We start from the raw sequence: 27277 nt of genomic DNA on the forward strand, positions 1-27277 counted from the left end.
TTTTTCTGTCCCATTATTTTATCGAATTGTAACATCGTTAACGTGAATAAGAGGATTGATTTTCGTATGCAAATCTTTTTCTTTTTTTTTATTGAAAAAAAGTATTGAATTCAACACACGCAAAGTCACACAAACAGCCCCTCAACAGCCCTTTCCAAGGGATTAAAATTGGGGCAATGTAAAATGCCAACAAAGTGCATATGAAATGTAAACTCAGAGACTCTGCTTATAGTGCAGCAAACTATTTTTAAAGTTTGTTTTAAACTTAGCAGCAATATATTGGTCATTATTTACCAGCTCAACCCAGTTTCTGATTTCTTTCTGATTAGAAAAATAACTGAAATGGCTAACAGCATCCTAGTTTGCTTTGAGCCAGTTGCTCAAACAGACAAGCCTGTTAACATTTTCAGACAACAGGGAAGCTCGCCTTCATATCGCGATCATATTGCGCACGCCATATGTGGTCAGTGAGACTTTGGATTTGATGTCCCATATACTAGCTACCTGCCTGAAGTGCTCTGCGACAGTATTGGCAAAATGCCGGTCCTCGGTCTTCATAACAAAGCATGGCAGCGAAGCACCCAGTCAGTGTCAAAATAATGGGAAGTTACCCCGAGGTAGTTGTGGTGACTGAGAGACGTCCAGTAATCGCTTCGGTGAGTCTCTTCTTAGTTGATTCATCCATTGGTTTCTGTCGGAAATTATCCACGGATGCCTGGGTTTGACGAGGGGTCGGAGAATCGGCATCAACGGTGTGCTTGGCTATCAAATGGTATTTTAAGCTGGACGTGCTGCGATGGTAGTTCAGTTCGCGATGGCAATACATACAAATTACTTTGCTCTTGTCAATGCCACCATTAGGTAATTTTTTAAAAGTAAACTTGCCGTTCAAAATTGAATTTATATCCTTTTTACGGCTCGCCATGATGCTTCTCTTTCCCCGTTGTTTTTTTTTTTTTTTTCCTAACCAGCAATGTCAACGCAGACGAACTTTTCATCCATTACCGTGATTGGTCAAAACAAAAGTTTGGTAGACCACGCACAGGTTGTCATTGCCCAATCAGCTTTAAGTATTGTAATGAAAGCCTTGCATTTACCGCTGATCTGTATACACAGTGGCGAACTCCCATAAGTGAAAGACAAATGATCTAGTTGCCAGGTGAAAGCTCCAAATGAGCTTTAATTGCGCGATAAAAAAAAATGACGCCGTTAAAAGGGGGTTGCGTTAACGTCGTTAAAAACGCGTTTAACTGACACCATTAATTATAATGTTATGTTGATAAAAGTACTGTAATTGCATGAATACAGTATCTGCGTGTGCGTGCAAGTTCATTCAAGTTAAACAGTGCTGAATTATTTTTTTTGTACATTTTATACATTCTTAATAAACGGCACATTATGCGCAAAAATCTCCCCTGTGCTTAATATGTACTTAAATATATTTGAACTTCGATAGAGACTCCGATTGAAATAAATTTTCATGAAAACAAATTTGGCATCATCTTTGGATGAAGTATCCTTAACCTGCCATGCATGTCTTTGGAATGTGGGAGGAGACCGGAGTACCCGGAGAAGACCCACGCGGGCACGGGGAGAACATGCAAACTCCACCCAGGAAGGTCCGAGCCAGGACTCGAACCGGAGAGCTCAGAACTGGGAAGCGGACGTGCTAACCACTCGACTACCGTGCCGCCCTATACATAATTATATTAGTATATTTAATTTATGTAAAGTAATAGTAACAAGTACTTTATTAATAAAAACCGTTAAACAATAATTTCAAGTGGTGCAGGTAGATAGATTCTGCTCTCTGCAAAAATGGGCAGCCATCTTGAATGTCAAGTGGCCCGTGCATTTTTTCTTAAGAATAATGTCTAAAAAGTATTTGTGACACCATTTGGTGCTTATATCACCATTTGAAGAATTCCTCTGCAATACTGTGTCATCTGCTGCACGAAATGTTACATTTGCATTTCATTGAAATGTGTTAGAAAGGATAACAAAACTGCACATGGTAAGAGTTGCCCTGTTCTGATTCATTTATTCCATTTCCACAATCATATATATATATATATATATATATATATATATATATATATATATATATATATATATATGTTGTTATTGCTGTCAAATCTCAAGCTGAATAAGTCAAATCAAAGCAAAAATATGAACATGTATGTGTATGCTTAAAATGCCATAATTTTGATTTACATTAAACACACACACCCGCGCACGCACGTTTACATTTTTAGACACTGGCAATACACAGCGTGGCATTTGTTCCTCCAAAGCCAAATGAGTTTGAGAGGGCCACCCTCCTGCCCAATGTCTGCCATGGCTGTGCGACGAGGGGAACATAATTTAGGTTGAATTCTGGCTCAGTGCGGTCTAGATTAAGTGTCGGGGGCAAGTTACCATGGTAGCAAGCAAGAGCAGTGATTGCTGTCTCCAGAGCTCCTGCAGCCCCAAGCAGATGTCCAGTGGCTCCTTTAGTGGAGGACACAGCCAGGCTTCCTGCACTTTGGTGAAAGAGCCTCTTGATGGCAGTATTTTCTGCTGCATCACCCAAAGGTGTGGAGGTGGCGTGGGCATTCACATAAGACACATCTTCTGGTGAGATACCAGCATCTTTGATGGCAGCTGACATGCATCTGTGAAGTTAACTGGCAGTTAGAATAATTCTGTTTTTGGTTTTGTTTTGTTTTTTATATGAAAGACCTAAATATATATAAATAATATGGTAACATGCATGAAACACATAAACCGCTTTTCCATTAAAGATTCCAGGGATGGATTAACTGAACTCCAGCCGTTACTGCAAACTTGCAGCAAGCAGAGTTCTGTCATAAGATTTCACGAGTGCCCAGTTTGAGTCCTTCATTTTGTTAAATGTCCAAGTAGTATAGTATCCAAAAAAGCTCCATATAAATGAAATGATTAATTTAATTAAGTATTGTTTCAAATCAGGGCCAAAGGGCCACCAAAACATGGCTCATAGCCTAGTTGGGCCACCACCCAAAAAAGCTTCATGTCGGACCCTGCATATGGTACACATGGTAAATAATTATCTTGGATCAAGGTGTACCGAAGATGTTTTAAAATAAAAAATAAAACATCCTTCAGTCTGCTTACCTAAATGCTCCATCTCCATCTGCAGCAGGTGTGGTAATGTGGATGGCATCTCCTGAGAGTCCATATCCCAGCACTTCTGCATACATTCTGGCTCCACGCTTTTCTGCATGGTCCAGTTCTTCCAGCAGGAGCACAGCTGATCCCTCACCCATCACAAAGCCGTCTCTCTCTGGATGAAAGGGTCTTGAAGCTAGTTTGGGATAATCATTCCAGTTGGTGGAAAGAGCGCGTGCTCTTGCAAACCCAGCTATTGATAGAGGTCCAACACAGGATTCTGTCCCACCCGTAATCATAGCAACTGCATCACCATGAGCAATAAACCTTGCAGCATCCCCAATAGCATGCGCGCCGGTGGTGCATGCTGTGGACACAGCATGGTTTGGACCTTTTAGATTGTGCTTGATACTTATATGCCCAGCAGCCATGTTTACAAGAATACGAGGCACAAAGAAAGGGCTAACCTTCTTGTAACCCTTTTTTTGGAAGGCTACAGAGGTAGACACTATTTCATCCAGCGACACCATGCCCATGCCAACAGCTACACCGGTGGTGAGTTGTTCCTCTGTAGTTTTAGGGTACCACCCTGAGTCATCTAGGGCAAGCTGAGCAGCTCCAAGTGCCATAGTAGTGGCTGGTGACATGCTATTGACCTCTCCACGAGATGCAAAAATCTCTTCATTAAATTGACCTTCTGCATTTCCTCTGGGTACCAACGCCGCGACTTTACAGGGAATAGTTTTGTAATCGTCCGAGCTAAGAGCCACAATTCCACTCTGGCCATTAATTAGGTTGTTCCAAGGTAAAGCCGTCCCTATGCCCAGGGGACACACGAGACCTATACCAGTAATGACAACACGTCTTCGTCTTTCAGTGCTGTGCCACCTAAAAGTATGGCTTGGACGAACGGACATATTTATTTGAAATAGCAGCCTCCCGCTCTCTCTTAGTTGGAGTTTAGCCCAAACCGATAGTGATAAAAACATACTGGCGTCTTTGCTTACTTTTCCTAAACCCGCACTCCGTGACTAAGTAAGAACGTAGCGAGTTTGTAATTTACCCACCAAACAACGTTAGCAGGGTATCGTGTTGAACAACTGATCTGTATATACTACTGGATAGCCAATAGGCCAAGACTTTTGAAGCCGCGAGGCCGCCATATTACTACTCCCAAGAAACGTCTCTGGCATTGTTCCCTCGCATTAATACGTTTACTATTCCCGGTCTCGCTGTATTGCGGATTTTTTTTAACTGCAATTCTGCACGTTTTATTTATTTATTTTTATTTTATTATATTATTTTTTTTTTAACAGTAATGTATCTATTATATAAAATTTATGAATGGCTGAACATCGAGAATGTTTCAACAAGACAGAAATGTGAGAAAAAGTAAATGCTTCAATGAGAAAAGTGTATAAACTGGTGGTGAGAGGTTTTAGAGCCTTAAAACATTTAGAGTAAATGTAAAACATAAAGCTAGCTACTTCGCGGATTTCATTTATTGCCGGTATTTTTATTTTTTTTAAGCAAACCCCAGCGGAAAAGGAGGGAATACTTATCGTAATTGAAGAACATTTGAGACGCCAGTCAGTTGAAACAGCATGATTTATGATGTTTATGATGTTGTTAAACATAAACAAGAGGACTTTGGACATTTTACAACTTACCTTAATACATGTATAAATTATATGTTTAATGATGTATACAGCTGCGATTGGCAGCTATATTTTTTATTCCTTTGCCAAATATAATAATGGGATTAAGGAACTACGTGATAAAAGAAAAGGGGGTGTTCAAAGCAGCACAAACTGTCCACTTGTTAAAATATATATATATATATATATATATATATATATATATATATATATATATATATATATATATATATATATATATATATATATATATATATATATATATATATATATATATATATATATATATATATATATATATATATATATATATATATAGTGACCACCCCGCCAACCCCCACACTTGATTAAGCTGTCTATGTCTAATCTGTAGTATCGTTACAGTTTATACAGTAGTCTGCTCACGAGATGGGAGGAGTAAAATGGCCGCCCTGTGGCGTCAACAGCTAGCACGGGCGCGTATGAGCTATCGGCTATCCAGTAATATATACATATCATGCTTTTAACGTTGACTTGAAGCTGGCTTCAGACACTTTCAAATAAGGCAACACGCAAACTCGCACACGATCAATCTAAAATATAACTCAACGTATAAAATACAACAAAAAATCATTATAAACGCGTTTTCGATGCTTTCTGTAAAACGATATCCGCCAAGAAAATTATTTGGGACTGAACAAAATTCAGGCGTCAACAAGACTGCTACACTGAAGACCCAAAACAGACCAGTGTAAGCAAGTAAGTAAGCGACTGCTGACGGCGTTCATCAAAAAACCAAAAACAAGCCCTTTAAATGGCCTTGTCACCAGCGGTTCAAGTATTATGTGAGAATTCAAATGAAGTCTTCTTTGACGTATGCAAGTTGTTACTTTCATACGCCGACAATATTTTAAGGTATGGTTGTGAATAGAGCTCCACTGCGACGACGTAAAACGATGGTTTATTATTATTATTATTATTATTATTATTAGTAGTAGTAGTAGTAGTAGTAGTAGTATTCTGTATGCACTACACATGTTTTTATGTTGGCTATCAATTTATTCTATTCAAGTACTGAATAAGCACTGGAACAGAACAATGCGTATACTTTCAGTATGGTGTCCATAGCTGACTCCAGAGGTGCATGCGTGTTAAAGTTGTATGTGTCACTTGACACTTAAAGCTACAATGTAAATCCACTGTTAGTTAAGAACCACACATCATTCTGATTTGCAACTGCTACAGAACTGGATGAATGAGAACAAATTGTTTTTGAATGCGTTGAAAACAAAAAGTGTGTTTTTTAAATCTAGACACCAGAATATTGTGGATCACATCATATTTATGTTGAGGGGCATGGACATTAGGACTGGGCGGATCAATCCCAAAATATCTATATTTCGTTCCGATGTGTTTCCTTTTAAGTACTGATCCCCAAGCTAAAGTATCGATATTTGCAATTAATTTATTATATTTTCTTTATCTATCGATCGATCGATCTATCCATCTATATTTGTATATTTTTGTGCATATGAGCTACTGTTTCGCCTCCTGCACGCATGTAAGCAGTGCACCAGCGTCTGCCCCACCCACTCTTACGTCCCAAACTCGTTCAAGCATGCTTTTCCTTCGCCCTTCTCACCAACACAAACATTTGGAAGCATATCGTCGGCATCAATGATGATGGTGAGTGTGGTTGACTGTAAAATCTCAACTATATGTTGTATCAAGTTTTTTTTTAATTTTTTTTTATTTAAAATCAGGGCGGCACGGTGGTACGAGTGGTTAGCACGTCCGCCTCCCAGGTCTGATGACTCGGGTTCGAGTCCAGGCTCCGGCCTTCCTGGGTGGAGTTTGCATGTTCTCCCCATGCTCGCGTGGGTCTTCTCCGGGTACTCCGGTCTCCTTCCACATTCCAAAGACATGCATGGCAGGTTAATTGGACGCTCTGAATTGTCCCTAGGTGTGCTTGTGAGTGTGGATGGTTGTTCGTCTCTGTGTGCCCTGCGATTGGCTGGCAACCAGTCCAGGGTGTCCCCCGCCTACTGCCCAGAGCCAGCTGAGATAGGCGCCAGCACCCCCCGCGACCCTTGTGAGGAATAAGCGGTCAAGAAAATGGATGGATGGATGGAATTTGAAATCAGGGTGAAGGCCCACATCTTGTGGGCACCGCACGTCACTGTTGACAAGGTGACACATGAAATTTGTAACAATAGTTTGAGGTAGCACAAATGTTTTTTTTTTTTCCAGCTTTGTATATTTAGAAAAGTTAAATAAAAATAAAGCACTTCTGGTTGCTATCTGATTGGCATTGCGATATTTGGTATGGTATTACTTGGTATCGGATCAAATCCCAAATCACTGGTATCACCCATCCCGAATGGAAATTGAACAGGTGAAGGAAGGTAAGCTTCATGATGTAACACCACCAGATAAGCCGTTCATTCAGTCCGTCTCACCCCAGGAGTGAAGCAGTTTGTAGATCTGTGTGGTTCTGACTACTGTGTGGTTTTTCGGGTTAAATTGAATTTTGCCCAAATGCTGAACAGCAGGGATTTGGAGTTTGCGGAACATACAGATAATGAGAAAGCACTGGTATTGTTAAAGGGTTAACCCTTTGGCACCTCGGGAATTCAAGTGTTTTAATGCAGTGCTTCTCAAATATTTTCTGTCATGAAGTAAGAAGAAAACACCCACCCCCCCCACCCACACCCCCACCCCCACACAACTATAAATAGTATCATTTGCCTATAAAATTGTTTAAAGCACACCTCTGCATAACACTGTACCCGTATTAACGTATAAGAGAATAAAAAAAGAAAGAAATATGGACCAACTTACAACAAAGAATAGCTTTATTAACTGTAACAGAAAAGATTCAAAGTGCATCTGAAATTCAAAAATAAAATGAAATCCTTAATTAAAATATAAACATTTTTTGACTGACCATGTCAAACCATATGATACGGAAATTTTATTACATAAAATCAATAAATAATAATGCATTCAAACTTATCACCAACATTAAGTCAGGAGCACAATATAAAAAACAAACAAACAAAAAAAAAAACTTTAACCTGCAAAACAAAAATATACAATAATTTGTGCTGATTTTTTTTTGCTGTGTGCAAAGCGCGCATGCTCAGTGCAAAAGAAAACCACTACACCACCGAGCGAATGCTCCCTGCGCACACTCTGCCAATAATCAGAGCGTCACTGCCCCCTAATGTAGTGGAGGTGCAATTGCACTTTATTCTAGGACAGTAAAAAAATAAAATAAAAATAAAAAAGCATGTTCCCCGAGGTCAAACGCACCCCCCTTGATGGAGCCTCGCCCCCACCTTGGGTGGCCTGCCCCACTATTTGAGAAGCACTGTATTAATGGAACATTGTCTTAATATTGGCCAATGAGTGGTTAGCACGTCCGCCTCCCAGTTCTGAGAACTCGGGTTCGAGTCCAGGTTCCGGCCTTCCTGGGTGGAGTTTGCATGTTCTCCCCGTGCCTGCGTGGGTCTTCTCCGGGTACTCCGGTCTCCTCCCACATTCCAAAGACATGCACGGCAGGTTAATTGGGCACTCCGAATTGTCCCTAGGTGTGAGTGTGGATGGTTGATCGTCTCTGTGTGCCCTGCAATTGGCTGGCAACCAGTCCAATGTGTGCCCAGAGCCAGCTGAGATAGGCGCCAGCTCCCCCCGCGACCCTTGTGAGGAATAAGCGGTCATGAAAATAGATAGATGGATGGATGTCTTAATATTTTATTTTTAATGCTGTTCAAACATGAAACAGATTGCAACCTGTTAAATACAGTGTTGAAGTTTCAGTTAAATACATTATCATACAAACCTGACAGTGTACATGTACAAGTTTACTGGTTAGTATTTTCTAAATTTGAGTTAAAAAAAAAAAATCGCAATAATTGACTAACATCTTCGTATCGGGATTAATCTGTATCAAATCGAATCATGACCTATGAATCGTGATCCAGATCGAATCGCCAGATACTCGGCAATTTGCACCCCTACTAATTTATTAACTCAATAGGTAACCATCTAAGTTGGGACGTCATCCTGATCAAGGCAATAGGAGCTTCAGTGAAACAATTTACAGTCACATTTAATTTCCTGATTTGTTGAATTAGCACATAATAGAACTTCAGATAAGTTATACATGAATTAGTTTTGTTCTGTTTTTTTTTTGTTGTTGTTTTTTTTAATGAAAAGGCAGTGGATATTTTTTCCTCTACTCTCCTGCTAGTGCTATTTTGTCATGAACGGCTCTGATTGCTCAATCGCCGATCGAATCATGCACTGGGCATTGTTCCTGGCTGTGTCTTTTCAAAAAGTTTTCATTTTGTTATGCAATTGAAGATAACAAGTAGAGATAGACCGATATGCTTTTTTCAGGGCCGATACCGATTCCGATTATCGGTAGTCAAGGAGGCAGATAACCGATATTTGAAGCCGATATTCATTTGCAGTAAAAGTTAAAATGTTGGCACCAAATTTTTGAATAATGCAAACCGTAACCGTTCTTTACAATGGATTCTCACACTGCACTTTTCATTTTACATCCTTCTATCTGCAATAAGACGTTGGTGGCGGGGGGAGTTAAATGTGGGGGCCAATGTGACATTACCTTTTATAGCATTTGGGATACTTGTAGTTTTATTCTATAAATGTTATATTTTTATATTTTGAAGTAATAGGAGGAACCCTGTCATTCAAAATGTGCATCAGCTGTGGCATTACTTATTACTACAGCAAAAAATAAATAAAAAAATTCCATGAGAAAAACTATTCATCCCTGAACACCATACAGTTCTTGTAGACCTTATTATAATTATTGTTATTGTTACCATATAGACAGTTTTGATAAGCTGAGGATCTTAAATCGAGAACAGCAATATCATGCTACTCCTCTCTACAAGAGAACTGTCAAAAGACACTTCATCATGTAGTTTACTGCCACTTAGGATGCACCAATCAACGCAGAAAAAGGTAGAGTAAAATAACTTGGTTATAATAATAGTAAGAATAACTTGGTTAAACAGACGTTGCGGTGGACCGCTGCCACTTTCTGCTGTTTAATGTGTTTTACACTTATAGACACGTGTGTGTATATGGGCCCACTATTCTCTCACTACTGTACTGTACTGTATCACTTAATGGCACAGATGTACTTGTCTAAATAATAACTGGGCTGCAGCATTGCTAATTCACATTAACAAGCACTGTCTTAGCTGTCCACATGAATAGTTACTAACACACGAGAAAGTTATACAACACACCAAACATGAGCTCATTATTCAAAGTATGAGGCACGTAACGAAATTACATCACTGAACATTAATTGCAGCCGACTACGGCCGTAGATGTTACATATTAGTGGCATCGATTGAGAGGATAATGTCCCAACTGACGGCAGACATGACGTGAAAAGAGAGACAAAACGAGCAAATAAGCACACTATACTTTAGTGCACTTCTCTACTAATGCCAAAACATACGTAAGAGAACACGTTCGTGTAGTTAAACGGTGTTTGAGACACTTAATTAGTTACGGAGCGGACTTTAACGAGGTGCACAACGAGCTGTCAATCAAATCGACGTCGAAGCTTAAGGCACACAATGGCAAACCAGTGCGACAAATAAACACAATATAAAGTAACTAAACGCTATTTAGTGTCACTGTGGCATCTCACTGCATAATAACCGCTATGCAACAAGTAGTGGACGTGACCCAGAATGTAATGTGTGCGTCACGAGAGGTAAATATAATGACGTTGCTCTACTCTTAACATGGAACTAGACAATATAATAATGACAACTGTTAATATTTGGAACCTTTCTAACAAACATTATTTACTTAATTAAGTGAAAATGTGTGTGATTCCCTCCCCGAGTAGTTCAAGTAGCGAATTAGCTACTGAGTGTTAGCCTACATGCTAAGCTGAACACACCACTGTTAGCTAGCGGGGATTCAATGCAAGGCAATGCAGCTCCATTCATATAGTGCATTTAATACACAACATAATTCAATGTGTTTAGCTTATCATGGTGAAACGATCGGCGGAGTCTCTTCTCTTTTAACTTACCTTCGAAGCATGTGTCTGTCGCGTTGTGTCCGTGGGTGCGTGTGTGACCGGCTACTGTGATACAGGCATACACTACTGATTGGTTCTGGCTCTTGCACGGCTAACCAATCAAATGCTGCTATGGGCGTTACATTGCTGGAGTTGGACTCCATAACAGACAGAGACGCTCTGGGCTGCATTCGAAGCGAAAAGACGGAGTTTTAAATGGATCGCTCATATCGGCCGTCAGATTAATAAAACAGACCGATACCGATATGTACCAATATGTCAAATATCGGCCCCGATTATCGGCCCGACCGATTATCGGTCTATCTCTAATAACAAGTCTAACCCTAGCCATAACCCTCAGAACATATCGGCTCGTCTAGAAATTGTAGTTATTAAAAAAAAAAAAAAAAAAAAAAATGTAGATGGCAGGAACCGAACCCATGACCTTGCACTTGCGGGAGGGGGGGCATCATAACGCTAATTGGCGAGTTGCTGGTCATGGCAATAGCCACTTCAAAATAAAAACGAGAGACGACTGTTAAAACGAATGGCCGAAAAGTACATTGACCATCAATTCTTATTCTGGCAATCACATGAATATGGTGTACTGCATATCAGTATTGAGTTCGATTTCTTTTAGTTCCTACGTTCCGTGAAGGTGCTATCACTGAGGGAGGTTCCAAACATTTTTGTTCAGCTGTCACTGATGATTACATGCCTCCCACATAATATTCGGGTCAAAAATCTGAAACTCAAAAAAACAGGTTGGAAACTGAGAAAAAAAAAAGATTTAAAACTGAAAAATTAAATATTTGAAACTGCAAATAATATCTGAATCTGAAAAGATAAAAAAAAACAGTTACAAAAATAATAGACTAGGATAGAATTGACTTTATTCGCCATTTGCACTAATACACAGCAATTTAAGCACAGTTATTACATATGTAGCCAAAGTAATACTCTAATATGTTTAGACATTAGTAGGGGTGTGAATTGCCTAGTACCTGACGATTCGATTCGTATCACGATTCACAGGTCACGATTCGATTCGATACCGATTAATCCCGATACGAATGGTCACGATTCGATACCGATTAATCCCGATACGAATTTATAAGTCGATTGTTGCGATTTTTTTTCATTCATATTTAGAAAATACTAATCAGTAAGCTTGTAGAGTGTAAGATTTATATGAAAATGTATTATTTATTTATCTGAAATTTCAGTCTTATAGAGGTTGTAATCTGTTTCATGTTTGAACAGCATTAAAATAAAAATATTAAGGCTTAATGTTCCGTTCATATAACATTCTTCCATGCTCAAGGTGTGAATCCTAAAAAAAAATAAAAAAAAAAAAAAAAAAAAAAAAAAAAAAAAGCGATTCTGCCGATTATTGAATCGATTCGAGAATCGCGCGATGTAGTATCGCGATATATCGCCGAATCGATTTTTTTAACACCCCTAGACATTAGAGTCCTCACTTGTGTCCAAAGGTATGATATAAAATATAATCTTTCTCACCAGGGATCCCGATGTGGAAAAATATCGATCAATCCGGATAGGCAATCCTACTTTTTCTACAAAGCTGCTGCCAGTCAATGGTGCTGTAGAATGTCTCTTCGAGATGGGCTTTGAGGAGGTAAAGTGTTTTACTGCTTCTTAATGAGTAACTAACTGTTGGTATTTACTCTTATAGCTTTTACGTTAAGTGTCTCATTCAAAAGCCTTATCAGTAAAAAAAATAGTTGGATTATATTTAGGAATAAAATAACTCGGGCTGGGTATTGCCAACAACCTCATGATATGATACGTATCGTGATACATATATATCACAATACATGGTCTTCAAGGAGGGCGGCACGGTGGACGAGTGGTTAGCACCTCCGCCTCCCAGTCCTGAAGACTTGGGTTTGAGTCCAGGCTCCGGCCTTCCTGAGTGGAGTTTGCATGTTCTCCCCGTGCCTGCATGCGTCTTCTCCGGGTACTGCGGTTTCCTCCCACATTCCAAAGACATGCATGGCAGGTTAACTGGGCGCTCCGAATTGTCCCTAGGTGTGCTTGTGCGCGTGGATGGTTGTTCGTCTCTGTGTGCCCTGCGATTGGCTGGCAACCAGTCCAGGGTGTCCCCCGCCTACTGCCCAGAGCCAGCTGAGATAGGCGCCAGCACCCCCCGCGACCCTTGTGAGGAATAAGCGGTCAAGAAAATGGATTCATGGTGAATTCAAGGATTTTCTCGAAAAGTGGAAGCCAAACATCTGTCACGTTTAAAAAACTGAGCATGCTAAAGACCATCCTATCAGCTCTCCTGCTCGTCCGGGGGAAAGGCCTCTCAAATGTCGCTAACGTGCGAGCTCATCTTCGTTCATCGCTCATCTTCATCCAGGGTTCCCGCGGGGTCTTAAAAAGTCTAAAAAAAAAAAGTCTAAAATTCATAAAGTTAAATTTTAGGCCTAAAATGTCTTAAAAACAGCCATATTTTCATCCTAGGTCTAAAATTTAATTTACCCAAGTCTAAAATTCTTACATCCGTTCCTTACATTCCGAGAAGTGTCTGCTCTGTAGAAAGAAAGAAAAAGAAAGAACAAAAAATGTGCGTGTTGCGTTATTTATGTTATTTTCGTGCTCAAAGTGAAGGAGACATTTGAGGTGGTGCGTTTGCATTGTAGTTCAATGTAGTTCGGGCGGGCGGGAGCTAAGGTACGTGGGGCGGTGCAAGTGAGATGTGACGCGCGGCGGCGGCTTGTTTTGCCGCGAGATACGACAACAGGAGGGGGAGGAATTATCGTTGTTGCTTTCTGCCGACATCCCGAGCTCGACATATCAAGCTAACACTACCTGGACAAAAACAAACAAACAGGCAGGGTGGTGAACGACGAATTTACGGCACGGGATAAGCCTAATTTATGCCTCCACGTTTGCTCTCGCGTTGATGACCGCGTGATCATGTGATCTACGGCGTTCATGAATTTTAAGTGCCGCGTCGCTCGTGGCCGGCTGCAGTGCAATCCTTGAACGCCGTAAGCCTAATTTATGCCTCCACGTTTGCTCTCGCGTCGATGAGCGCCGTCGATCACATGATCGACGCGAGCCATGAATTTTAAGTGCTGCGTCGATCGTGGCCGGCCGACGTGCACACGTCGCCAATCCTTGGACGCACGTCGATGGCGGGGCGTCGCTCGCTTCTGATTGGTCCGTTCGATGGCGTTTTTTCTTTTTTTTCTCTCTCTCTCCCCGCCCCCCGCCCAGATAGTTTCCGTAAAGGCAACTGGCGGCGCAAATCGACTTCCCTGCTCGGAGACCACGGCTGTGCATGTGGATATGTGCCTGGGACGAGAGGCGGAAAACAACAATAACAAAAAAATAAAAATAAAAATAAAAAACTGTGTTCGCTAAGCGCACGGCTGTTGTGTTTTGGCGAGTTTACGGCCGACACCGGTGCAAATTGGCAATAATTAATTGCCACGGTGATGAACTTACTCTCCCCCCGGCTTTGTTTCGTGTTTCTGAATTAAATTGAACTTCCTGAATCCGTCATAAAATGCAGAGGAATCGCCACTCTGTGGCGGCCCAGCCATAGTGACAGCGGGACTTGGTGTGAAACTCCAGCAGACACAGATGTGTATTGCGCACAAGTCGGAAGGCAAACGCACGAGCGGAGCTCCAACGTGACGCCTCGACGCGAGCCTCTCGCAGAAGCATACTGAGGCCTGTAGATGACGGGGCGTAGCTCGCTTCTGATTGGTCCGTTCGATGGCGTTTTTTCTTTTTTTTTTTCTCTCTCTCTCTCCCCGCCCCCCGCCCAGATAGTTTCCGTGAAGACAACTGGCGGCGCAAATCGACTTCCTGCTCGGAGACCACGGCTGTGCATGTGGATATGTACCTGGGACGAGAGGTGGAAAACAACAATAACTTTTAAAAAAAAATGTGTTCGCTAAGCGCATGGCTGTTGTGTTTTGGCGAGTTTACGGCCGACACCGGTGCAAATTGGCAATAATTAATTGCCACGGTGATGAATTTACTCTCCCCCCCGGCTTTGTTTCGTGTTTCTGAATTAAATTGAACTTCCTGAATCCGTCATAAAATGCCGAGGAATCGCCACTCTGTGGCGTCCCAGCCATAGTGACAGCGGGACTTGGTGTGAAAATCCAGCAGACACAGATGTGTATTGCGCACAAGTCGGAAGGCAAACGCACGAGCGGAGCTACGCCGTAACGCCTCGGTGCGAGCCTCTCGCAGAGGCATACTGAGGCCTATAGTGTGTGTGTGTGCGCGCGCGCGTGCGTCACAGCGAGTGTCAACAGACAGTAGCAGAAGCCGGTGCCGTTCATTTCGGTATTTCCCTTGGCTATCGAATCCTCTCGGTGCACTTGTATGTCTAACACACCAGCTAAGCTAAAAGTACATCGCAAGCGTCTGTTTTTCCCCCCTGTCAATGTACACAACTAGCATGACAAGCAGATAGGAGAACTGAGACGTGCCCGCAATGAACGTCATCAAACTCTAAATGAACCACAGCAAAAAACAAAAACAAAAAAACAGCAGTGATTCCGTGGTCATCATCGTGTCTCAGATTAATAATAATAATAATAATAATAATAATAATAATAATAATAATAATAATAATAATAAAAGACGTCATACATTAACCAAAAATGAATGTGATGGTAAAAGAAAAAGAAATGTTGTTGATAAAAAGGGAAGGTTACTTTTGGGAATATTTTTTTGATATATTAAGTGGTTAAAATGTGTTTGATAGATTTATTGTTCCATAAGGTGGCTTCATATTTCTTTTGGCTGAACAGTAGGTTTATTTCATGTCTCAAATTTTTCTAAAATACTTCACACTGTGCACATATTGTGTTTGTGTCTTTTTAAAGGTTAAATATTTCTATTTCAAATTATCAGCCTTTTGTTTTCCTGATCCTTATTTTGAATAGAAAAAACAACAACCCAATTATAACTGTCAATAGCGACTAATAAATATTTAAACTGATAAATTTTTCAGTCATATCGCCCAGTCCTTTGTTGAGGTCTATTTAAATAATTGATTCAATATGTGAAAATATAGAAGACATTTTGTTTTTTTTTTTAACACGTTTGAAGATACTGTAAAAATTTGTGGTGTTTTAAGATTAACGTCTACAAGCAACAAATATCACCATAAGTTTTGAATACAGTGATACCTTGGCTGACGAACGCTTTAGCTCACGAACCTTTCGCCTCACGAACATTAAATTCGCGAGAATTTAGTCTCTGCTGACGAACTACTTTTCGGCGGACGAACCAAACCACGCGGTTGAACAACACCACGGTGGCGGCCACGAGAAGCTGACGCACGCTCACGGCGTCCCAGTTCGTCAACCCCTTTCTTTTAGTGCGGACGCGGTTTGTGTTTGATAGACATTTTGAGTGTACTTTTGCTATTATGGGACCGAAAAAGACCCCACCACAGGTTAGTGTTAAGCCTAATGCTTACCAGCGAGGGACGGCGATTCGGCGGCGCGTTTGCATTGTAGTCAATGGAGTTCGCGCCACTAAAAAAAGCGAAAGTGCCATCACGTACCTCAAAAAAGGAGAAAATCGTGCCACGGCTGTTTAGTCCCAGGAAAGAGGTGAAAGTAGTTGGCGGTGCTCACTTTTTGTTGACTCGCTAAAGTGCTCCACTTCCTTGTTCACCAAGGGACACACCTCCTCCGCTCCGGTGAGCACGAAAGTGCGAATGAGCGACAACCGTTCCATAAACACTCTACGCGGTGAAACGCTCGCGAATGAAGTCTACCATTGCTACTATCCTTAAGAACTACCATCACAAAGTAAAATAAAACGACTTTATTATACAGTATAATTTATTTCTTTAATTACAATACAATAGCACATTTATTATACATAAAATAAGGTATATTTTTGTGTAGTTTTAAGGCTTATTTAGTAGAAAATTATGTGTTATAGGGACCTGGGAACGGATTATTCTCATTTTAATGGTTTCTTATGGGAAATAAATGTTCGGAAGAAGAACTTTTCGGCTTACACACACTCTCTGGGAACCAATTAAGTTCGTGAGCCGAGGTATCACTGTATTTAAATTAATTGTATGTTTTGATAGCCACTGCCGTTGCAGGCAAAACTTGTTCCAATCAAATATTTTGCAAATATATCGAGTTGCGTATGCGTAAAGTCATGCTACACCTCCACAAAAAATGGTGCGACCAAATCCTGTGCTGTGCGAGCAACTAAAAATGTTACTCGCACCAGTGCTAGTAGTGGAAAAGTTAGTGTTGAGCCCTGCAAGTTGACATGGTTTTGAGAATCAAATATGTGACCCCACCCCTTTTTTTTAAGGGTCTTCGGTCGGTCGTGAAGTTGGTCTAAAATTTTTCTCATAGTGGTCTAAAAAGGTCTAAAAAAGGTCTAAAATTTCACTGAGTGATTCCTGCAAGAACCCTGTCATCTTCATCAGTCTCTCCAGCCGGCCTCGCTTCATACGGATGTCCTCTTGCGGATCTCAGCTATTTTCAAAGTACCCGGTCAGCTCGGTGGAGCTACAACGATGAATCGCCGAATCCGAAGCTCAGCAGCTACATGCTATAAACACTAATGCGCAGCTAGGAACAAGCATGCACGACGTCGTTACGCAGATTGATTGACAGGCTCGAGAAACAAGATGATCCACCTGGAAGATGCAGTGACAAAAAAAATTTTTTTGAACCCGCCTTTAATTTACTTGCATTTTTATTATAACAGTCATATGTATCTATACCTAAATTATATGTTTATTATGCTGGATGGCGAAAAATGTTTTTGTTATTGTCTAAATGTGCACACACTGCAGACAGCTTTCACAGACACACCGGGAAACTTTAATAATAGGCATGGGCCGATATGAGCAAAAATATCAAACTACTAAAATTACAGCTATAAAATGTGCTTATTTACCATTTATTTGAAATATTTCGGGAAAGAAAAACAGCATTTTTTTCACGTAACACATTCTATTTTGTTTTTAAACAAAATGCAGGAAAATTGGTACATTAAGAAACATGTTCCAATAAATCAGGGATGTCAAACATAAGGCCCGCGGGCCGGATTAGACCCGCAAAGGGCTTTAATCCGGCCCACAAGATGATTTTGTAAAGTAAAAAAACAACAACAATTTTTTCCTAAAAAAAAAAAAAATCGTAGACCGACAAACGTGTAAATACGACACAAATTCAATTACTGGTAACACAAATACAAATGACAAGACGTCCTTGTAACTTCATTAACTGCGCCATACATTGCATTCTGGGAACAATATATATGCAAAACAGGTCGATTTAAGCCATCTGGAACTCATACAGGCAAAATGTTGCTGTGTTCCATTGGCATTCGTGTTATTTTTTTGGAACAATAGATTACAGCTGAGCTCGCAATTTAGGGCTGGCCCACAAATAGCGAAAATCTGCATAGAATTGACGGCAATCATTTTTATGTTATATATTATTTATATACTTTTACTGATTCGGCCCACTTGGTCATATATTTTCCTCTACATGTGGCCCCTGAGGTAATATGAGTTTGACACCCCTGCAATAAATCTATTTTCATTTTCCTTGCAAGATAGTGTCCAATCACTGGTGAGCTATTTTTTAAAACAGACTTCAAATGTAAACCCATATGGGTTAAAAAAAAAAAAAAAAAAAATGTAAGCAATGCATCGTTAACTGACTATTTAAAATTAATGAGCAATATCAAATTCTGACGCCTGCGTATCGATACGTGTATCGTAATGAGGCCCGCAACGGTATATTGCCGTATCGTTTTTTTTTTTTTTTTTTAGCACACCACTACAGATAAGCCACTAATAAAAGGAGTTTGCAGTTGAGACAAAAATGTTTTTTGTCATATATTGAATGTTGAAACCTAAAACTGTCTCTTTTAAGCTAGGTGCAAGTGAATCTATTCTTCTGTCAGAATCACTTTTCATATATATATATTTTTAATTCTAGGGTGACACACACTTGGTGTTCCCCAAGTCTGCATCATTGGACCAACTGAAGGTCATCAGGGAGTCCGTAGCTGCTCAAAGAGACCAGAGACTCGGTGAAGAGCAGCATGTTCGCATTTTGGCAGAGGCTACTGCAGAAAGCTCAGCTTCTTCAAGCCAAGCAGTCTCATCTCTTCCTATACAACCATCATCCATGGTAATGTTAACAACTTCTGAAAGTGACAAGAATTTATATAAATACCAGTGTTTTCCTTTCTATTCATTAAGTGGCAGCCTCTCGCCATTCCTAAATTATAGTCGAGACACCACTCCTTCAAATTTCCAATTAAAGTAGTTGGAGGCTGGAGAGGAGTGCAGCCATGCAGTGTTACACCCAGTGGCGCTCCTGCCATTTGGTGGATTAGCCAGATGCTAGGGGCACTCGTGAGCAATTTAAAAAAAAATTTGTTTTCATTTATTTATTTATTTATTTATTTATTTATTTATTTATTTATTTAATCCTCAAAAGCTGTTCCGGTGAGCGCTGCTCATTCACGATTTTACATGTAGTATGGAAGCCCATCGCTAGCGATGTTTAAAAAAAAAATAATAATAATCGATTCTGCAATATATCGTGATATTACAGTGCGCAATTCTCGACTCGATTAAATTGGTGGCCAAATCGGTTTTTAAACATCCATTTTTGATTGAAAAATATTCAACAAAACGTCTTACTTAGAGTAAGGGTTACCCTTAGGATTATTTCATTCACAGAGGGGTACCAACAATTTTGTCCACGTGTGTAAACCCCTCAATTTAAATGTGCACTTGGAGTTTTGATCACATACATTTTTGAGCATTGCCAGATTGATGTGAATCACTCAAAGGAGTTCTCTACAATATCAATCTGGGACTGCTCTAGTGTGATCTGCTCGGGAAAGGTGGGACATTCAGTACTTCAAGCTGACTAGGCAATGTGGCGACTCGTACATGTCTACCAAACTTTTGTTTTGATCAATCACGGCAGCGGATGAAAATGTCGTCGTAAGTTAGAGGGAAAAAAAAAAAAAAAAAAAAAAAGGACAAACATCCTTACCAGCTAAAAATGCATGAAGCTCCTCTCCTATTCTTCATTCAGCAAGGAAACTGCGAGCAATTTTGCGAAAACAGAATTGCAGTGTCCATGCATTCGCCCATGTTATAGGTTTGTTTGTTTCCCACGGCCTTGGCACTTTTTGTTTTTTGCCACAGCTGCATATCCTACCCCCCAAACACAAATTTGCTTTGTGATTGGGGATCAGTGAAAATCAGCAGACTCGGTACAAGATGGCTTCTCAGGGGTTTGTGAACTCACAAATCCCACGAGAATTGCAGGCTAAATTAATGCATTGTCCCTTGTATTTCAAATAACATTCATGTCCCTCCTTCCTTATTGAAGCAACCATATTGTTTGTCTCGCAGGTGAGCAACAGGAACTTCTTTGTGACTCTTCAGTCTAACTTCCAACATGTGCTGCTCTACGAGAACCCAAAGCTTCAGCAGATAGCCAGAAGCTGCATTCCTTACAAGAAGCTATCCTCTGCTGCTGAGCAGAAGCTGAAGTTAGCTAAAGAGGCTGAGCCAGGTACAAGCCACATTCAAAATGGTCATTTATGCAACTTAAGATATATGCAGTATCAAATACACCGTTGTATAAGACTGGAAAGTAATGGGACTATTATGGCGTTTTTGTAGACTGTAAACTAGGAAAAGAGGACTTCCTGGTGCTGGAGTTGCTAAGATGGTTCAAAAATGACTTCTTCTCCTGGGTCGACTGTTTACCCTGCTGCCACTGTGGAGGTCCAACGCAGAATACTGGCTCACTTAGTCCTACTACTGATGATTTACACTGGGGAGCCCAGCGCGTGGAGAACCACTTCTGTCAAAGCTGCCAGTTATGCACCAGATTCCCTCGGTTCGTTCTGCTTGTTACTATAACGTGTTGCCTTTTTGGTGGCGTTTACCTACTTTCTTTGTGCAACACTAGCTACAACAACCCCGAGAAGCTACTCACAACCAGGAGGGGACGCTGTGGGGAGTGGGCCAACTGTTTTACCCTGTGTTGCAGAGCTCTCTGCCTTGAAGCCAGATACATCTGGGACAGCACAGGTATGTTCATTCGACACATATAAACAGTAAAGTTTACGTGTGGTCTGTGTAGAAGTTGCCCAAACTTTAGCTGAACCCAAATAAAACATTGAATCACTCCCTGGAACCTTCAAGTAAAGGATGTTTTGCTATACATCGGTATAGACATTATAAACAGGCATAGGCACAAGTTTGAGTCACGAAGCGCCCTTCGCTGTTCAACATTCAACAAGGAAACGGTGAGTCATTCTGCGAAAACAATTCGGTTACAGTTCGGGAAGGCCAGTTATCTACGGGAGCGGTACAAGATGGTATTCTCCGGAGTTTGTGAACTCACAAATACTGCGAGAATTCATCTTGCCTCGCAAGGTGACTTCTAGATGTTATCACTTTTATACTTTGTGAACATTTTCATTATGTCATTAAAGCTAAGGGTAGTCTTTTTTTCTATTTTTATTTTTTCAGATCATGTATGGACAGAGGTTTACTCTAACTCTCAACATCGTTGGCTGCACTGTGACTCATGTGAGAACATCTGTGATAAACCTTTACTGTATGAGGTTGGCTGGGGGAAGAAACTCTCCTATGTTCTGGCTTTCTCCCAGGACCAGGTATGTTGCATTGCCATGCTGCTGCTATTACGTTTACCGGTACATAAATTTCCTTTATCAGTGACAGTCTACCAATTTAACTTGTCTCTGTATTATTTCTCTCTGATTTGTATTTTGCATTCACAATGTGAGTGGCAAGTGCTTAAATATTTGATAATGTGCATTGTATTTGATATTTTCTGACGCAGTAATTTGAGTTTTGATGAGCCATAAAATGGAACATATTTACAGTATACCAAATGTTCCAGAGTATTTTTTTAACTCAGAATATAGCCGAATATTTTTTGCACATTGGAATAGTAAGTTTTTTTTTTAGCGAAAAGTCTACAGTCAGAATGCTTTGCTGTGGATCATCGTGAAGTTGGTCACTTTTTTACTTGTGACTGCCACCCTTGGCCTAAAACATAACTGCACCCTCTGTGTTAAGCTCGTGCATGGTGACACTACATACAACAGACAGAAGAACTATGTTATGCCAAAACTCGCCAGCTGACTGAATTAATGAGGAAATATAATTTCGTGTATGGCTGAAAGGAGGCTAAGACAGAGAGAAATTCGAGCTTCGTTTTGATAAACCTGGTACCGACCAGGTTAGGTTCATAGAGTCTGTTGCTATGGTAACTGAGAGAGGGCTTAAGTTATCTCACTTTATGAAATAGGCTCGAGTTACCCATCTTTCTCTGGTTTGAGTTACCTCACTTTCTGAATTGGGAAACCCGAGAGTTTTCCTGCATTTCAGGCTTAACAGACTCAAGACTTTTCACTCAACCCTGAGCAACTAGAAACAACCAACAGTCACATATTCCAGTATTTTTGTTCACTTTAAAATTGGGTAGGCTCAAACAAAAAGTGCTCTGTCCTGAGTTGTTGAACACATCTAGAAGTAATTACCATGAAATAAAAGCTGGAATTCTTAACGTTTGTCTCAAGAACAAAGCGATTGACCTTGCCATTCCAATACTTTTGGAAGGGGCTGTACATATATTTTCAATAAAATTGTTTGGGTGTGGATTGCAGGTGGTTGATGTGACATGGAGGTATTCCTGCAAACATCCAGAGGTTTTGTCAAGAAGGACCAGTGTGCAGGAGACCTGGCTGCTAGACACCATTATTGGTCTTAATGCTTCGGTGATGTAGATGATTACCTGTTCAACCATTCCTGTAAGCTTTAGTGCTGCATTGATAATAATGTACAACTCAATCTGAATTTCATACCACAGAGACAGCAATCCCTGCATGTCAACAGGAAATTACAATTGGCAGAACGGCTAATTGTTGAACTTGTAGAATTCATTTCTCCCAAAATGCCAAAAGAAGGCGAGCTGGGAGGACGCATCTCTGGGTCTCTGGGCTGGAGGATAGCAAGAGGGGAGACGGGAGATGTCGATTCAAGGACGATGAAGCAGGTACTATATAAATGAAGCAAGTGTGAGTTTCACTATAGTGCAAGCAGCCCTCAGCCTTATGTAAAGTTTTAATGCATTATGTTTGAAAACAATTTTTTTTTTTTTTCCTTTGACTCGTTAAATGGGAGACAATGTTCCCGTCCCGTATTAGTACACATTAGCCACTTTTCCACGACACCACACTACATTTTGCGACCTGGCACGACACCAACAGCCTTCATTGCATTCCATTTGCGAGGGTACCCCTTCAACAGGGGCCTTTGTACCCCAAGGTACATATTTGCCTACAAAAGGTGCTTTTCCACCGCAGGAACTTTTGGAGAACTTTTCAGTTTACCTTGGTAAAATTCAGTTTGCGTGTTTTTCCACCAACAACAATTACCAGGGTAATTAAATTCCCCAGGGGGCATCCAAGTACTCTCTCAGAATCAGGGTCTTGCTGAGGCAGGCATGAACTTTGAGCGGGCGGGCTGCAATGGCCACGGCTGATTGGTCAAATTTGGGGGCATTGTTTTTACATCGGCTGGACTCAATCAAACTCATTTGAATTAATTACCGACAACTTGAAGACGCTGTGGAAACCCAATTCTAAATTCCCTGCTGAACCTTTACAACCAAGAACTCCCTTTACCCAGAACTCAAAGGTCCTGGTCTTGTTGGTGGAAAAGCAGCTATAGGTACAAATTGTGAGGGTCCTAATATGTACCCCTCTTTAAAGGGTAGAATTTTTGTACGCATACCCCAGTGATGAGCCATTGGGCTAAAGGTACATATTTAACACCTTTTTTTCTGACAGTGTAAAGATATTAATTACTAGTGCTCTATTTGTCTGTGCCCTCAGGGTGGTGGCTATGTGTTCACACCCACTGAAAATGAAAGGAGAGACAAGCTAATTCATGTGTTGTACAATGCTACTAAAGACCAATACTGTCGCATCTCCAATGACTTTGAGATCATCCACTGCTGGGACCGATGTGTGTGGAGTAAGGAGTCTGTCTTTAGGAAGGTGGAAAATGACTGGCAGAAGGTATGTTTACTGCTTTGGGATCAATAACGTTGTGTTCTGCCATTAATATGATATTAATTTCCTGTGTTCTATGGGGTATATGCCACGGAAGAGGCAGGACGTGATTTTGCACATCAGTTTGGTTCCGGTCCGGGTTGCGAACGCGCAACCCAGGGGCACAAAGTCAGAAGCACAAGTATTTTGACACAGCCCACACGTCGCAAACCGAACCGGAAACAAACTGATGTGCAAAAACAGTCCAGCCTCTTCCGTGGCATATACCCCATTAAGAATTACAAATTATTCCGATCTCTTTAATAGGACGGATAGCTACTATAAAAATGAAAGTTTTACCAAAGATTAATTATTTATTTTCAATGATTCCATTTAAACCTACGTCTAACTGGTTCCAATCGCTGGACTCTGCTATCATAAAATTCTATTGGAATAAAAAAAAAAGCCAAAATTAGTCTATCTACTCTTCAGGAAAGTAAATCTAAAGGAGGTTTAGAGGCACCAAACTTTATGTACTATTATTTAGCTAATCAACTACAATATCTTGTGCTATGGACACAACCCAACAGAGATACTAACTGTTGGTTGGAATTGGAGCAGAAGGATTGTAATAATCTTAGACTGTCAGATTTACTCTTTATTACAAAATCAATAAGACGACATAATTGTTTTAAAAACCCAATGATAGCCGCCACCCTGACTGCCTGGTGGAAGGCATTAGAAATTACAAACTCCCAATTGGCGCCCTGTGGGCTCTCTCCCATTTGGCATAACCCCGACTTTCAACTTAATAATCAGTCGTTCCATTTAAGCCTATGGGAGCAGAAAGGAATTACACACCTTCATCATCTTTTCTCAGATAATAAGTTTATATCGTATACAAACTTGGTCCAGAAATATGAAATAAAAAAGGGAAATTTCTTACATTATCTGCAAGTTAAAAATATGGTTAAGAAACAAATCCCAACACTTCAGGATACGCTCCAACTGCCTGTCTTAGCTAAAGATATTATAAAGCTTTCTCCAACAACAATAAAGAAAATATCAAAAATATATAAGTTATTTTTATACACAAATAAAACGTATTTACCGACTTTAAAATGGGAAAAAGACTTGTCTATAGTTCCGGAACCAGACTTTTGGACCCAAATCTGTGAAAATGTATTTAAAATGACCAAACAGACAAATTTGCAACTTATCCAATATAAGATACTTCATAGAACATATATTACACAATATATGATGAAAAAAATGGGACTCTCTGACTCCGACATTTGTCTCCAGTGCTCACAAAACACTGCCGATACTTATCTTCATGCTTTATGGTCATGTACTCCAGTGCTGCATTTCTGGACTAAAATCTTGGGAAAGCTCGCTGATATATTAAACTGTAGGCTTCCTTTATCTCCAAGATTGTGTTTACTAGGTGACTTAACAATAACTGAGCTACCATGTAAACAATCTCAACCTATATTTATAGCCCTTACTATTGCTAAAAAAATAATCCTTGTCAATTGGAAAAATAAACAATCTCTAAATATCGACCACTGGTTAAACTTACTAATAAATTATATCTCAATGGAAAAAATCTCTGCCTTAAATAAAAATCAAGTATCAAGATTTAAACAAATATGGTCTATGTACATAGAATATTTTAATCTCAATTTGGCAACTTAATCCTGCCAAGATTCTGCCTGTTAACGAGAGCCACCACATCGTTACAACTTCTGTTTTCGCTGCTCCTGTATTTGGTATTTTGTATCTGATTGTTTTTATTTTTATATAGTCAGGAACCTAGTTGCTGCTAGTGGGCTCGAGCATACCACACTATACGACACTATACTCAATAACTCCTTAAGATCTATTTCTAGTGGGCACTAAGCATCAACACTTGGTGTTACTGCATGCTAATTAGTCAATTTTCTTGACGCCGTCCCCTGTGGTCGGGCGGGGGTGGTTCTGCCCCCCCCCCCCCCCCCCCCCGTTGTCTGCTCAGTGGCGGTTGCGTCTTGGCCGCTCCCTGGGCCCCCTGTGGGGTGCGGTGTTGGGGTGCTTCCCCTGGTGCCCGGGGCGGTGCCGTCCCGGCGCGGTCCGCTGCTCCGTGCCCGGCGGCGCGGTTCGGGGTGGGTGGGCCTCCGGTGTGCCCCGTGGTTCCCTCTCCCCTCCCCCTTCCTCCCCCCCGTCGCCTCTCCCTCCTCGCCTCCTCCCGCCCATCCTCCTCTGCCTCCCGGTCCCTTTTCCCTTGTCGCCCTCCCTCCTCCTCTCCCCCCCCCCGCCTCCTGCCCTGCAGCCGCCCTTTCGCCTTCTTGTCGTCTTCTCCCCGCTTACCCCGCCCCCCCCCCCCCCCCCCCCCTTCCCTGTCTGCCCTGCGGCCCCTCCCCCTCCCTCTCCCTGGGCCTGGGGCTCCCTCCCCGGCCCGGGCGTCGGGCTCCGGGGGCCGGGCGAGGGTTTGGGGCCTGCCCCACTCCGGTATAACTCCTGGCGCCCCGGGCGGGCTCCGGTGGCCGGTGGGCTGTCCGGTAGCCCTGCTGCGCTGGCTGTCCGCCCATTGTGGTGCCGGGTGGATGAGGTGGGGGGCGGCGGGGGGTGGGGGTGCTGGGGGGCGGGCGTGCCACCTACACCCGCCGGGTTGGGTGAGGCCCCGCTGGTCGCTCCTCTTACTCACTTCACTAGCTTGCACTATACACTTTGTAAATATACACATAGGGCACACAACACATTTCTTGGTGGGGTGGGGAAGGGTGGAAACACCGTCTTCACCCTTCAACTCCCCTCCAATTTTAATGCACCTCACGTCCAAGGGGAGGGGTGAGTTGGGGCGGGGAGCCATCAGAGGGGATGGACTGCAGTGCCTGGCAGCGCTGTGGTCCCCCCCATTTGTGTCCCTGCCCCACCACTTTGTCCCTCCATTCCCTTTTTTAATGCACCACACATATACATATTCATTTTTTGGGGGGGGATACGGGTGTGTCGGAGTAGGGGAAATTTTTTCCCTCTGCTCCGACTCACCTGCTCCCAATTTTAATGCACCACACGCACACACTTGTATATACACTGGGTGGGGCCACATTCACGGTGTAAGGGTAGAGCTCGCCAGTCGGCGAGCTGGCGGACTCAGTAACAGGGTTAGGTGTCACTAGTACTCTGGCGTGACGACCGGGGCCTCTCCCCACCGGGCTCGGTGTTCTGGTGTTCCGCCTTCTCCCCTGGTGCTTCCTCCTCTGCTTCCCCCCTCCCGCCGCTGTGCAAATCTCGCGCGGCTGGAGGTGGGGTGGGCACATCTTCCCTCTCTGCGCTGCTG

General features: G+C 41.6%; 2 protein-coding genes across 6 annotated transcripts in view; one reads left to right on the plus strand and one right to left on the minus strand.

The window, feature by feature from the left end:
- Positions 1-2110: 2110 nt before the first annotated feature.
- On the minus strand, positions 2111-4221 carry oxsm (3-oxoacyl-ACP synthase, mitochondrial). 2 transcript variants are annotated; one of them, XM_077507107.1, is made up of 3 exons: positions 3136-4221; positions 2419-2654; positions 2111-2341 (listed from the first exon to the last, which is right to left on the minus strand). In XM_077507107.1, exons 1-3 carry the CDS (start codon positions 4116-4118, stop codon positions 2244-2246), a joined length of 1317 nt encoding a protein of 438 aa, XP_077363233.1. In that variant the 5' UTR covers positions 4119-4221; the 3' UTR covers positions 2111-2243. The 2 variants fall into 2 exon arrangements, with proteins under 2 accessions (XP_077363233.1, XP_077363232.1); XM_077507106.1 differs by having other exon boundaries at positions 2111-2654.
- A 1090-nt stretch (positions 4222-5311) lies between these two features.
- ngly1 (N-glycanase 1) overlaps positions 5312-27277 on the plus strand; it is a 28259-nt gene continuing 6293 nt past the window's right edge. Inside the window, exons 1-10 of one of the 4 annotated variants that reach the window (XM_077507321.1) lie at positions 5312-5681; positions 12373-12487; positions 18834-19028; positions 20273-20435; positions 20546-20765; positions 20838-20959; positions 21404-21549; positions 22567-22677; positions 22770-22955; positions 23797-23982. In XM_077507321.1, the coding sequence (XP_077363447.1) occupies positions 5581-5681; positions 12373-12487; positions 18834-19028; positions 20273-20435; positions 20546-20765; positions 20838-20959; positions 21404-21549; positions 22567-22677; positions 22770-22955; positions 23797-23982 (1545 nt within the window). In that variant the 5' untranslated portion in view covers positions 5312-5580. Of the gene's footprint in view, positions 5682-5736; positions 6453-12372; positions 12488-18833; positions 19029-20272; positions 20436-20545; positions 20766-20837; positions 20960-21403; positions 21550-22566; positions 22678-22769; positions 22956-23796; positions 23983-27277 lie in introns of those variants that run through there. The other 3 variants (XM_077507323.1, XM_077507324.1, XM_077507322.1) reach the window with 3 other exon arrangements.

Source organism: Festucalex cinctus, chromosome 19 (genome assembly GCF_051991245.1).
Source record: "Festucalex cinctus isolate MCC-2025b chromosome 19, RoL_Fcin_1.0, whole genome shotgun sequence".
In the NCBI taxonomy this organism is placed as follows: Eukaryota; Metazoa; Chordata; class Actinopteri; order Syngnathiformes; family Syngnathidae; genus Festucalex; species Festucalex cinctus.